A 15,080-nucleotide genomic window follows, 5' to 3' on the forward strand; every position below is an offset into this window, starting at 1 on the left:
CTCTCTGTAGAGACAGTTAGCCAGCCAGTCTCTCCTACCTCTCTGCAGTGAGACAGTTAGCCAGCCAGTCTCTCTACCTCTCTGTAGAGACAGTTAGCCAGCCAGTCTCTCCTACCTCTCTGCAGTGAGACAGTTAGCCAGCCAGTCTCTCTACCTCTCTGTAATGAGACAGTTAGCCAGCCAGTCTCTCCTACCTCTCTGTAGTGAGACAGTTAGCCAGCCAGTCTCTCCTACCTCTCTGCAGTGAGACAGTTAGCCAGCCAGTCTCTCTACCTCTCTGTAGTGAGACAGTTAGCCAGCCAGTCTCTCTACCTCTCTGTAGTGAGACAGTTAGCCAGCCAGTCTCTCCTACCTCTCTGTAGTGAGACAGTTAGCCAGCCAGTCTCTCCTACCTCTCTGTAGTGAGACAGTTAGCCAGCCAGTCTCTCCTACCTCTCTGTAGAGACAGTTAGCCAGCCAGTCTCTCCTACCTCTCTGTAGTGAGACAGTTAGCCAGCCAGTCTCTCCTACCTCTCTGTAGTGAGACAGTTAGCCAGCCAGTCTCTCCTACCTCTCTGTAGTGAGACAGTTAGCCAGCCAGTCTCTCCTACCTCTCTGTAGTGAGACAGTTAGCCAGCCAGTCTCTCTACCTCTCTGTAGAGACAGTTAGCCAGCCAGTCTCTCTACCTCTCTGTAGTGAGACAGTTAGCCAGCCAGTCTCTCCTACCTCTCTGCAGTGAGACAGTTAGCCAGCCAGTCTCTCCTACCTCTCTGTAGTGAGACAGTTAGCCAGCCAGTCTCTCCTACCTCTCTGCAGTGAGACAGTTAGCCAGCCAGTCTCTCCTACCTCTCTGTAGAGACAGTTAGCCAGCCAGTCTCTCCTACCTCTCTGTAGTGAGACAGTTAGCCAGCCAGTCTCTCCTACCTCTCTGTAGTGAGACAGTTAGCCAGCCAGTCTCTCCTACCTCTCTGTAGTGAGACAGTTAGCCAGCCAGTCTCTCCTACCTCTCTGTAGTGAGACAGTTAGCCAGCCAGTCTCTCCTACCTCTCTGTAGAGACAGTTAGCCAGCCAGTCTCTCCTACCTCTCTGTAGTGAGACAGTTAGCCAGCCAGTCTCTCCTACCTCTCTGCAGTGAGACAGTTAGCCAGCCAGTCTCTCTACCTCTCTGTAGTGAGACAGTTAGCCAGCCAGTCTCTCCTACCTCTCTGTAGAGACAGTTAGCCAGCCAGTCTCTCCTACCTCTCTGTAGTGAGACAGTTAGCCAGCCAGTCTCTCCTACCTCTCTGTAGAGACAGTTAGCCAGCCAGTCTCTCCTACCTCTCTGTAGTGAGACAGTTAGCCAGCCAGTCTCTCCTACCTCTCTGTAGAGACAGTTAGCCAACCAGTCTCTCCTACCTCTCTGTAGTGAGACAGTTAGCCAGCCAGTCTCTCCTACCTCTCTGTAGAGACAGTTAGCCAACCAGTCTCTCCTACCTCTCTGTAGAGACAGTTAGCCAGCCAGTCTCTCCTACCTCTCTGTAGTGAGACAGTTAGCCAGCCAGTCTCTCTACCTCTCTGCAGTGAGACAGTTAGCCAGCCAGCCTCTCCTACCTCTCTGTAGAGACAGTTAGCCAGCCAGTCTCTCCTACCTCTCTGTAGTGAGACAGTTAGCCAGCCAGTCTCTCCTACCTCTCTGTAGAGACAGTTAGCCAGCCAGTCTCTCCTACCTCTCTGCAGTGAGACAGTTAGCCAGCCAGTCTCTCCTACCTCTCTGCAGTGAGACAGTTAGCCAGCCAGTCTCTCCTACCTCTCTGCAGTGAGACAGTTAGCCAGCCAGTCTCTCCTACCTCTCTGTAATGAGACAGTTAGCCAGCCAGTCTCTCCTACCTCTCTGTAGTGAGACAGTTAGCCAGCCAGTCTCTCCTACCTCTCTGTAGTGAGACAGTTAGCCAGCCAGTCTCTCCTACCTCTCTGCAGTGAGACAGTTAGCCAGCCAGTCTCTCCTACCTCTCTGTAATGAGACAGTTAGCCAGCCAGTCTCTCCTACCTCTCTGTAGTGAGACAGTTAGCCAGCCAGTCTCTCCTACCTCTCTGCAGTGAGACAGTTAGCCAGCCAGTCTCTCCTACCTCTCTGTAGTGAGACAGTTAGCCAGCCAGTCTCTCCTACCTCTCTGTAGTGAGACAGTTAGCCAGCCAGTCTCTCCTACCTCTCTGTAGTGAGACAGTTAGCCAGCCAGTCTCTCTACCTCTCTGTAGTGAGACAGTTAGCCAGCCAGTCTCTCCTACCTCTCTGTAGTGAGACAGTTAGCCAGCCAGTCTCTCCTACCTCTCTGTAGTGAGACAGTTAGCCAGCCAGTCTCTCCTACCTCTCTGTAGTGAGACAGTTAGCCAGCCAGTCTCTCCTACCTCTCTGTAATGAGACAGTTAGCCAGCCAGTCTCTCCTACCTCTCTGTAGTGAGACAGTTAGCCAGCCAGTCTCTCCTACCTCTCTGCAGTGAGACAGTTAGCCAGCCAGTCTCTCCTACCTCTCTGTAGTGAGACAGTTAGCCAGCCAGTCTCTCCTACCTCTCTGTAGTGAGACAGTTAGCCAGCCAGTCTCTCCTACCTCTCTGTAGTGAGACAGTTAGCCAGCCAGTCTCTCTACCTCTCTGTAGTGAGACAGTTAGCCAGCCAGTCTCTCCTACCTCTCTGTAGTGAGACAGTTAGCCAGCCAGTCTCTCCTACCTCTCTGTAGTGAGACAGTTAGCCAGCCAGTCTCTCCTACCTCTCTGCAGTGAGACAGTTAGCCAGCCAGTCTCTCCTACCTCTCTGTAATGAGACAGTTAGCCAGCCAGTCTCTCCTACCTCTCTGTAGTGAGACAGTTAGCCAGCCAGTCTCTCCTACCTCTCTGTAATGAGACAGTTAGCCAGCCAGTCTCTCCTACCTCTCTGCAGTGAGACAGTTAGCCAGCCAGTCTCTCCTACCTCTCTGCAGTGAGACAGTTAGCCAGCCAGTCTCTCCTACCTCTCTGTAGTGAGACAGTTAGCCAGCCAGTCTCTCCTACCTCTCTGTAGTGAGACAGTTAGCCAGCCAGTCTCTCCTACCTCTCTGTAGTGAGAGTTAGCCAGCCAGTCTCTCTACCTCTCTGTAGTGAGACAGTTAGCCAGCCAGTCTCTCCTACCTCTCTGTAGTGAGACAGTTAGCCAGCCAGTCTCTCCTACCTCTCTGTAGTGAGACAGTTAGCCAGCCAGTCTCTCCTACCTCTCTGCAGTGAGACAGTTAGCCAGCCAGTCTCTCCTACCTCTCTGTAGTGAGACAGTTAGCCAGCCAGTCTCTCCTACCTCTCTGTAGTGAGACAGTTAGCCAGCCAGTCTCTCCTACCTCTCTGCAGTGAGACAGTTAGCCAACCAGTCTCTCCTACCTCTCCGTCTAAAGAATGACACATCCAAGTAGCCAGAGTTCCTAACCTCTCTGTCCATGTTGAACTGCTCTTTGAGGCGGGCGATCTCCTCGGCTGGCGTCTCCTGGTCGCTCACCACCTCCTGGTCCCTCAGAGACGCCTCCAGCTCCTCGATGCTGAAGCTCATCACTTCATCTCTGCGTCTGCTGTGAGACTACACAACACACAAGGTAAAAAACACACTGGAATGAGTCAATTAAAAACAGGCAAAGGACAAAAACAGTCAGATATCCAGTGCTCTTTCAGTAGGGGTTTTCCAAATGTCTTTTGGAAAGACAAAGCGCTCAAATAAAAATGTATGCTTTTAATATTTTAAAACGGTTTTATATTATGTGGTTATATCTAGTCTCCTTATAAATTAAAGAAAGTGCTGACAGGCGCTCCCTCTCTCTCCTCTCTGTGGTGTGTTCATACCGCATGTGTAGCGGAGTTGGAGAAGTCGGTAAAACTCATTCCCCCATAAATACTACCCTTTGGCTAAATCAAACGCATGCTTTTGACTTGGCTCGATCAAGTCGAAAGTGGACGTCTTTCATGTTGGCAAGCACAGGACTCACGGTTCGCAACTGGGTCAGTAGTGCAAGTTTCACTATAGTTAGTACAAAAGAACCCTGCTACAGCTGTGGTTCCCTGTCTCACCGATGCTGCTGCAAGCAGAGCCCCATCAAAAGTTGGAAAGAGTGGTGAAAATCTGAACACTGAACAGAGGCTCTGAGAAAGTCTTTAGATTTATTTAGACCCTCACTCAAGAGATGCTGCTAAATCTTGTGAAAACGTTGTTAATTAACACGGATTCAACGATTCACTCACACAAGTTGATGCCAGTAGTCCTTCAAAGGACTATGATTGGTCCGAACCATTGTGGTTCAGGCACAGACGCGTACATCTGGTCGCATTGCCCCACTGTCGGCCTGGGGAGGGTGTAGAACTACCACATGCCTCCTCCGATACATGTGGAGTCGCCAGCCGCTTCTTTTCACCCGACAGCGAGGAGTTTCACTGGGGGAACGTAACACGTGCAGAGGTTCACGCCATTTCCCCCAGATCCCCTCCCTGCTGAACAGGTGCCCCGACCGACCAGTAGGAGTCGCAGTTTACAACGACCAGAACACATACCCCACCGGCTTCCCACCCGCTAACACTGCCAATTGTGTTGGTAGGACCACTGACCAAGCCGGAGGTAACGCCGACAGCTGGATTCGACCCCAGAGTCGCCCAGTCGCCCACAAAATTTATTTTTCTGACAATTTGATTTATAAAGACCCTATTATATTTCTATAATAGGGTAACATAACCTTTCATCAGCAACTGCACAGAAAACACAAAATATTCAATATTAAAATATCTAGGATATGAATGAAGCTTTGAAGATTGCCTGTTGGGCAGCATTGATGATTGTAAAAGAAAGTCCTACCTTTCAATTACATATGTGCTCAATATTAATCAGGTTGGTACAAACAATATAATTAAGGAGAAAGCACAATAGCATTACAACACAAACTCTCAAAAACATAATTTTGCATTCGAGTACATTAACGACAGCAGTTACAATGGGTGTATGTTCAGATCACACACACAACCAAAGGTGCCAGGGTTTGACTTCAAGTTCAGCCCACTGCGTACATTCATCTTTGACCCGCCCGTGCCCACACGACAGTCTCCCTACCTGCATGCTACGGAAGGGGTTCTCCTTGTTGAAGCAGGGGGTGCGTGAGGGCGTGTTCTCCTTGGTGAAGGAGGGGCTGCGTGAGGGCGTGTTCTCCTTGGTGAAGGAGGGGCTGCGTGAGGGCGTGTTCTCCTTGGTGAAGGAGGGGCTGCGTGAGGGCGTGTTCTCCTTGGGGAAGGAGGGGCTGCGTGAGGGCGTGTTCTCCTTGGTGAAGGAGGGGCTGCGTGAGGGCGTGTTCTCCTTGGTGAAGGAGGGGCTGCGTGAGGGCGTGTTCTCCTGGCTGCCTCCCGGGATGCTGAGGCCTTTCTTCTTCTCCCTGAGCGCCCCCTGCTGGTGACGGCGGATCCTCTCCAGCTGCTCCTCCACGCTCATCCTGGGCCGTGCGCTCTCCCCGGCGGACAGCTGCTGCTCCGCCGCACTGCGTGGACGCTCCTGCAGACACACAGAAGCGCAGAGACATGGTTTTTTTCCAGGACCTTTTCCAGTCGTTTTGACAATCCAGGACAGCACTGGCTCAAAACGTACATATGATTTACCAGCAGGGCCTGGTGTATTGACACATTTAACCCCTGTTTTATTCCTCCTTTTTTAAATGATGCAGGGTTCATGATGAAGTGACTTCATTACAGGTGACTGCTACACCCGTCACAAAATGTACATTGTGCAATGTTAAGAGCGTGCAAAGGGAGCGTGGGCCAAATTGGGCAAAGCTGCTATAATCCTACCAACAGTCGAGTTTCAAACAAAATACACACCTAGGTTTATGTAGGTGATCTGAGTGAGGGGCAATAAGATTTCTTCCAGGATATTGTATTATAAATTGTCCAGGTTTTCCATGACGAAATCTAGACTCTGAATTTCCAAGTGGGAACCCTGACAGAGGGACAGAGGGACACACACACACACACTCACCTAATATTTGCTCTGTGAACCAAAATTACCACACACACATGTACGCCCATAGACGCACAACCTACACATGCATTGCACACACAACCCGACTCTGCTGCCCGCCCCCACACACTGCTGTTGGTACACATGGGTACACCCAGAGAGACTGGCGGCTTGTTCACTCCCCTACTGTCATCTCCACCAGGAGGACTGGCTAATGATGCAAACTGGGGGGAGAAGTTCACTCTGAGGCGAGCGAGAGCGAGAGAGCGAGAGACACACACAGACAGAAAGAGAAAGAGAGAGAGACACACACAGAGACAGACAGAAAGAGAGAGACAGAGAGAGACACACACACACAGACAGAAAGAGAGAGACAGAGAGAGACACACAGAGACAGACAGAAAGAGAGAGACAGAGACACACACATACAGACAGAAAGAGACACACACAGAGACAGACAGACACACCGAAAGAAAGAGAGAGAGACACACAGACAGACATAAAGAGACAGAGAGAGACAGACAGACATAAGACACAGACAGAAAGAGGGAGACAGACAGAGAGACACACAGACAGAAAGAGAGAGACAGACACACAGAAAGAGAGAGACAGACACACAGAAAGAGAGAGACAGACACACACAGACAGCAAGAGAGAGACAGAGAGACACACACAGACGGACAGAAAAAGAGAGAGACACACACAGACAGAAAGAGAGAGACAGAAAGAGAGAGACAGAGAGAGACACACACACAGAGACAGAAAGAGAGAGACAGAGAGACAGAGAGACAGAGAGAGAGAGAGAGAAAAAGAGAGCGAGACAGAGTGAGAGAGAGAGAGAGAGAGAGAGAGAGAGAGAGAGAGAGAGAGAGAGAGTGAGAGAGAGAGAGAGAGAGAGAGAGACAGAGTGAGAGAGAGAGAGAGAGAGAGATGCAGAGAGAGAGAGAGAGAGAGAGAGAGAGAGAGAGAGAGAGCGAGACAGAGTGAGAGAGAGAGAGAGAGAGAGAGAGATGCAGAGAGAGAGAGAGAGAGAGAGAGAGCGAGACAGAGCGAGACAGAGTGAGAGAGAGATACCCCACTGTCCAAATTGTTCAGCCTGGGCCCCAACTCTATAACTCTATACTCCTCCCAAGACACACAAACACACTCCTACCATCTCAGGCATCCCATGTATCTTTAGTACATCACTGTCTGAGGGGAAGTGTGTGTGTCTGTCTGTCTGTCTGTCTGTCTGTCTGTCTGTCTGTCTGTCTGTCTGTCTGTCTGTCTGTCTGTCTGTGTGTGTCTGTGTGTGTGTGTGTGTCTGTCTGTCTGTGTGTGTGTGTCTGTGTGTGTGTGTGTGTCTGTGTGTGTGTGTGTGTGCCACGAGGCAACAGCTGGAGTCTCTAAAGTTCATGGTGACTTAGTTGTGCTCTCTTTCTCTGTCATACACACACACTTTAGGGGGACACACCCTGCACTGTGGTGCCCTAATAACATGGTTGGTAGATTAAAGTTCTGGAAACAGTCTATAAATCAGCCTTGGCGTTGATTTCAGGAGAGCATGAGTTACACCCTGGCCACAGCATGAGGGGCTGCCCCTGCCACGTGGCAGCGCTCGACAACAGCCTGGTAAATAAAACAACCCATATAGAGTAAACTCTGCAGACACTAGACTCTCAAGCTGATGCCCACTTGTGACTTCATGATACAAATCCAATGGTTGTAAGCTGAGCCAATCAAAAATTAACTACAGTAAAACTATAGTATTCCTGTGTTTTTCTTGTTCTTCCATAACAATTGAAAGTGTAGTATTTATATGGTAAACCCACAAGAATACTATAGTGATTCACTTAAAGAAAGATTCCATTATAGAAATACTATGGTGAACCACTACAGTATTTATGTGGTAAAACTCTATACTGTGTACGAAAGAACCACAGGAATACTATAGGTTTTTACTATAGTTACTCTCCCTATGGAGAAGGTCATAGCAGAGCGACGACTCACCGTCCTGGGCTCGGGTTTGCGGCCCTTCCTCAGGGTCACATAGGAGGCTATGGAGGAGGACTCCGGCATGGGAGACTTGGTCCTGGGCGGGACAATGCCCACTGGGTAGGATAGCCCTGGCGGGGAGAGTGACATGGTGATCATTTGGCACCAGTACCATGTGGCTTATTGACACGCCACTCGCTTTTGTACTAACGCAATTCTTGTTCTAGCTACCGATGTCTAGCTGACATCACACCTTTTGAACGTTGTTTCTCTGGTTTCTGGCTTTGGGAGAGAGTAGCTCATGTTCACAAGTATTGATTGAACATTCCATGGCCAGGGAAAACAACACCTTGGAATTGATAACGTGTGTGTGTGTGTTGCACAATTGTGCAACAACAACAAACAGGTGAAACTTTAAGTTTAAAGTTCTTTACTCTGGTTTCATACATATGATGCTTTATAATTATGTTACCAAAGTTGATACCGGCTTAGGGGGAACCATAACTAACATCATCATGACGAGACCGTTAAGAGCACCTTTGTTTCCGGAGGGGTCTCTCTCAGACGTGTGTTCGGACCGGTCCTCCCCATTGCTCTCGTCCACCTCTGCTACAGTGGTGAGCTCCGGCTCGCTCTTATACAGACGGTAGTCCGGGCCCTGGTGCGAGGACAGAGGATGAGAACACATGCAGTCAAGAAACGCTGCCCCAGTTCAAAAGAAAAAACTGCATCACAGCCAGATGGAAAATTAAAACAGCGACAAGCCATTCAAACTGAATCAGGGTTGAATTCACGAGCAAGGACAAGGCGCAACAAAAGCTGCTAGAAAACCAAAATAACCTTCAAAATAACTCTGCAAAAGGAAGAAAACAAAACAACTGAAAATATTGAATGAGGCGTCATCAAGCAAGCTGACGAATACAATGGATGAGTGGTGTAGGGGAGGAGAATAATAATAAATACAAAATAAATTATAATCCCAACAGAAAACGTCCGTCAGACTGATAGTAAAAACAGGGCGGGGGGTGATGAGTGGTGACAGAGCCGCTGGCAGGCTCACGGAGCGGCTCATGCGGTCAGACAGCCTTACGCTGTGTGTGCCATTCCTCTGGCCGGCCTTCCTGTCCTCCGGCCTGTGGAGAGACGCGGAGCGCACGCCGGCGTGGGAGGGCAGGGTCATGGTGAGGGGGTCGGGCTCGTAGGACCGGGGTAGGGGTGGCCTCGGGGGAACAGAGTCCTTCTCCTGGGGATCACACAGGGCAGGACAGGACATGGGGCAAGGTGACACACGGTGCCACCAGTCAATGCCCAGGGCGGCAGGGCATCTGGTGCAGGGTGGTAAGGGCCACTGGCAGTCCTGAGAGACTGACAGCCTGGTACAAGGTGATCGACACATCCCTTCAGATAGCAACTCACACTGGTCAACAGCTCTATAAGACAACACTACAACAACTGACCGGTGCACTGAAGAACCATTTAGCTCCGTTTAGACATGTGTTGGACAGCTCATGTATTCGCAGTTGTAAAGTCAATCCAGATTATTTGGGAGTGTGAATGTGATGCATCACAAGTGAGTACTCAACCTCTACTAGTATCTAACTATGAATACACACAACACTTACCAACTTAAGATAAAAAAAGCTTGAAAACATTGTTTCTCAAAAAAAGAAAAAAAAACTAAAAACGGAGTTACATGGTTCTTCGTCTGAGGTGTTCACAGCATCAGGAGCCCTGGGCAGAGAGAACCGTACATTCAACCTGTATTTAAACTCAATATCATTGATCTTGTCGAGATTACAAGCAAGTTAAAATAGAAAATCCTGAATTTCCCCAAGGGGATCAATAAAGGAATATCTTATCCTATAAATAGTCAAAAGACAGATAAATACAAGGGACAAAATCTGTCAAATAGTTACACATTGAATAAATAGGACAAAACCAATAACATTCAGTCAGTTCAGACTGATGCAGGGAGGTTTGTAATCGTGTTCTTAAATAGACCTATCTCAAACCCTGCCCTCTTTTCTTGATCCTCCAATCACAACTGTCGCTTACCTCGGACAAACCAAGTTTGTCCGAGGTAAGCGACAGTTGTGATTGGAGGATCAAGAAAAGAGGGCAGGGTTTGAGACAGGTCCATTGTGCATAAGTTAGTGGACAATACATTTGAGTGTGTGTTGAAGACCATTCCAAGAAGCTGGAGCAAAAGGCTGACTTTCCAGGTTCAGACTTTGCTCTGGGGACCTTAAGCACAAGCCATTCATTTGAGCGAGTTAGATAAGGACCATAAATCCATTCCAGCATCGTTAGGATATAAAGGTGGCCATTTTCTGGCAATGGCCTTAAAGATAAGCAGATACCAATGTTTATTTCTCCTCTCTGCCAGAGAAGACCAGCCCACTTTATCATACAAGATGTAATGGCGAGTACCATATTTATCACCAGTAATAAATCTGAGAGCAGAATGATGGACAGAGTCGGAGGTTTTAAGAGTGGAAAGAAAGAGCAGCATTACTATACATTACATCGCCATAATCCAACACAGAGGAAAACTGCTTCAACAATAATTCCCCCACTAATCATAGGGAAGCTGATGTTTCGGTAAAAGAAACCAAGAGATAGATATATATATATATATATATATATATATATATATATATGTTTTGTTTGATGGCCAAAATATATTGGTGAAACTGAGTCACTGTCCTAAGTGTCCTTGTCCTTTTTCCTCAAAGTTGGTGAGTGCTACCATACATCTTTGGATCTTGTTTTTTGAAGTATACGTTTCTTTGGTTTAGAACCACAGTAAGAGCTTCTTTCTGGGAAGGTGCGTCCAACTCCTCCACTGCAACCAATATATCTAGACTCAGTGACTTTCTCAATGCTAGAACCATTTACAGTGGATATACGCAAACCATTATGATCAATACACATTGTAAACAGCATGCAGCAAGATTAATAAGAGCTTCCTGAAAAGCATTAAAGGAAAGTTGCAAGTTCTCAATGGCCAGTTGTACAGAGTCAGCAATACAATACACAATAGTGTCATCAGCATAAAGATGAACTTGACAAGACCCAACATTGAACCTTAAGAAACACACTTCATTACTGGCAAGAACTTAGCCTGGGCATTTCCCCGACTTCACACGCTCACAAATAATTTTGAAACCAATCACAACCATTTCTATCCAAACCAATATTACGCTTTTGTAAGAGGATCAACTGTATCAAATGCTTTTGACAAATGCACAAAAAGGGTAGCACAGTGTTTCTTTTTATCTAATACAGATACTATATTATTTCGAAGATTGGGTGGTAATTTAACTCATCTCCATCACCTCCTTTATGTAAAATAATCGTGTGGGCCGATTTCCAAATACTAGGAAAACTGCCTGTTGAGATAGAAATATTAAATATATGTGTTAATTGCTAAAAATCTACAGTTTTAGAAAATAAAAATCCTTTAACTCCTGGATGCTTGCATACATCATTATGAGAGAAGGGTTGAAAGGTGAACTGATGCCCAATCATCTCAATAAGGGACCCTGTGTATTCCTTTTCAAATACATGCCCAGCATCAGCAAAGTGTTTATTGAAGGCTAGACAAATCTCATTCTGTTCAGAAATCAAACAGTCACCATATTTAATATCTGTAGGTAGTGAATTAGTAGTTTTGATTTAGTTTAGTTTACAGTTTTCCAAAACCTTGCCGGGCAGTTGGTCCACAAAAACGTGTGTGTGTGTGTGTGTGTGTGTGTGTGTGTGTGTGTGTGTGTGTGTGTGTGTGTGTGTGTGTGTGTGTGTGTGTGTGTGTGTGTGTGTGTGTTCATAGCAATTGGCTAAAAGGGGGTACGGCAATGGGGTGGCCTATAGCAAAAAGGTTGCAGCTATTGCAAATTCACTCTTGAAAAGGTTCAGTGCCATCTGAACATTTGGAATCTCTGTAGTACAGTGCATGTCGCTATGGAAAACATCAGTTAAAAATAGTGCGGTCAGGCGATTACATTTTTTTTTTCTAATTAATTACAGGATTTGTAATTCATTAATCTAATTAATCGCATAACCATTTTAGGCCTGATATTTTATATTTTATAATCATATTTCAAATTGCATGTGTCCGGATGGCAGAATTCAGTACTGTATCTACAAAACCTTCTGTTTAATCATCTTCCCTTTATTCATTTGCTTAGATTAGTCAGGTCTGGTCAATTTTAGCATGGTGTTATTCACTCAAAAAAATTAAGAAAAAAATTGAATTGATATTCTCTTTTGGTTCATTACAATTTACTCAAGCCTAGTAACAGACACAGTATTTCTGACACTGGGAATACATTCCCTGAGATCCATAGATGTCCCTAGAATCAGATACCAAGAACATGCAAATGGGGCATTTAAAAAAAAAAAAAATTGTAAATGTTTATTCTACGTTCTTATGGAATGAATGAGATAAAAAAAAAAATATATATATATATATATATATAACTAAAAGAAGAATACCTTCAAAAGAAAGAAAAGACCGCACACTCCTCAGGACTGGTTTTTTTATTGCACAGCGCGTTTAGCTTCTGCTTCCTCAGAAGGACGCGAAACGCATTGTGCAATAAAAAAAGCAAAAACCAGTCCTGAGAAGTGTGCGGTCCCTTCTTTCTTTTGAAGGTATTCTTCTTTTAGTTTTATATATCTCTCTTGCGCTGACCTGCACCTCCAGTCGGGGTCCAACTAGATGTGCACGAGTCTTATTTAGTTTAATATATATATTTATAAAAAAAAAATTATAATAATCTTATTTATTTTGAGTTACGGTAATTTTCATAACGCGATAATTTGCCGTGTAATTAATTAATCTAATTAACGCGATAAACTGACAGCCCTAGTTAAAAAGGCTTGGTCACTAAAATGTCTAATATTTCTCTTTGTGACTGTGTGAGATTTTGTCATCTCTAATTGCATATTTCTGTAACAAACAAACAAAGGGAAGTGATCACCAATTCCAAGCTTGAAGACAGAGCAATAGAAAGCGCAATAGAAATAGTCAACCCCATTGGAAAACATGAGATAATTTAGAGTAGGTATACTGTCTCCATACTGTTTGTGTTCTGTGGTTGAAAGCTCACCTCACTCTTGTGTGTGTTGGAGATGGGTCTGGTGCCGTAGTGGCCGTCAGCAGCACTCCTCTGAGCTTTGTGTTTACTGAGAGCCTCAGTCACATCCTGGATCCTCCACAACTCCTTCTGAATGTGGACATGCTGCTGGCTGGGAGGCTCCGTCTGGAAGGACACACACACGGCAAGTCAACCCACGCCATACCGATGTTGAACATTTAATGGCGAGCCTCCGGGGCTAACCAGTGTGAGGGGGTGGAGACAGAGGAAGGAGAGATGAGCCGAGAGAGAATGAAAAGAACGGGAGGAAGTACGATGGAGGTGTGCAGTCATGCTGGACCTGACCATGCTCCTGTCTAGAGAGAGAGAGAGGGGGAGAGAAAGAGATAAAGATAAAGAGAAACGCTGATATATATATATATAGAGAGGGAGATGAAGGGAGAGAGGAGAAAAAGAGAGCGGGAGAGAAAGAGAGAGAGGGAAAGAAAGAGAGGGAGAGAAAGAGAGAGGCAGGCTTCTGGCAGCAGAGAAAAGAGGAAGAGAAGAGAGGTAGATCTCCAATACCAGAGAGAGAGCCAGGTAATTACCCCCTCCTTATTGCCTGGTACATTAGTGTGTAACCCCCCCCCCCCCCCTCCTACCTTCTCTCTGCCTAGAATGAATTAGCCTGGGCTCTGACTCAGTCTCCATCAGGGATAAAAGGTGACATATCTTTCTCTCTCTCTTTATGAAATGTGAGATAAAACAGAGATCTAAAGAAGAGCGGCTCCATTAACGCCAGTCATCCATCACTCTCTAGTTTGTCCTGTCCTCTCATAGACACCACGCTGCAATAGTTACGACATACTGCCCAGAGAACTGACACCACGCTGAAATAGTTACGACATACTGCCCACAGAACTGTCTGAGACCACGCTGAAATAGTTACGACAAACTGGTTAGAGAACTGAGACAACACTGCAATAGTTACGACATACTGCCCACAGAACTGAGACCACACTGCAATAGTTACGACATACTGCCCAGAGAACTGAGACAACACTGCAATAGTTACGACATACTGCCCACAGAACTGAGACCACACTGCAATAGTTACGACATACTGCCCAGAGAACTGTCTGAGACCACGCTGCAATAGTTACGACAAACTGGTTAGAGAACTGAGACCACGCTGCAATAGTTACGACATACGGCCCAGAGAACTGAGACCACGCTGCAAATCCTGCAATAGTTACGACATACTGCCCAGAGATCTGAGACCACGCTGCAATAGTTACGACATACTGCCCAGAGATCTGAGACCACGCTGCAATAGTTACGACATACTGGTTAGAGATCTGAGAACACGCTGCAATAGTTATGACATACTGCCCAGAGATCTGAGACCACGCTGCAATAGTTATGACATACTGGCCACCGAACTGTCTCCAGCTTTACAACATACAGATCAGATAACCGTCTTCAGTTTTTCCAGACGTGAGAGAGAAAGTGAGTCTACAGAAGGAACAACTGGATGACACAGAGAATGTTGTCTTTGAAGCCCTGTGTGTATTGTGGCCAAACGCAAGACTCGTGCCAATGTTACTGATCCTACCTGAGGGCTTCCCAGGGCTTCTAGCTGCTCCAGGAGGTTGTTCTTGGCCAGCGCCACGTCCCCTTCCAGCCTGTCAAACTCCCTCCATGAACGCTCCAACTCCTGGTGAGAAGAGGAACCTTTGTGAATCACACGCTGTCGTATCCACATGAAGACACCAGTTGTGTGTGTGTGTGTGTGCAGGGGAGGAAATACACTTTTTGGCTTACCAGACAACTGGCGAGTAGATGATTTTATTTTACCAGGCAAACTGATTTTTTTACCAGCCAAAAAAAATCGCTAATTGTGATAATTACTTCTTTGTATGTCTATGTCATAAAACATTAATAAGTGTCTCTACTCTCCACAATATTAGCATACAACATGTATTAATCACACCGTCTCTACTCTTCAAAATATTAGGATATCACATACAGTATTAACATGAAAGAGGGAACTAATCTGGACTGG

The 15,080-nt window shown here is 46.4% G+C and overlaps 1 protein-coding gene across 1 annotated transcript in view; it reads right to left on the reverse strand.

The window, feature by feature from the left end:
- plekha5 (pleckstrin homology domain containing, family A member 5) overlaps positions 1-15,080 on the reverse strand; it is a 202,454-nt gene that overhangs the window by 18,277 nt on the left and 169,097 nt on the right. The window contains 6 exon segments of the mRNA XM_084335472.1: positions 3,408-3,554; positions 5,067-5,498; positions 7,950-8,065; positions 8,472-8,592; positions 13,049-13,201; positions 14,631-14,732. Coding sequence (XP_084191598.1) covers positions 3,408-3,554; positions 5,067-5,498; positions 7,950-8,065; positions 8,472-8,592; positions 13,049-13,201; positions 14,631-14,732 — 1,071 coding nt within the window.

This window comes from Notolepis coatsorum (assembly GCF_963971535.1).
Source record: "Notolepis coatsorum genome assembly, chromosome: 18".
NCBI lineage: Eukaryota > Metazoa > Chordata > Actinopteri > Aulopiformes > Paralepididae > Notolepis > Notolepis coatsorum.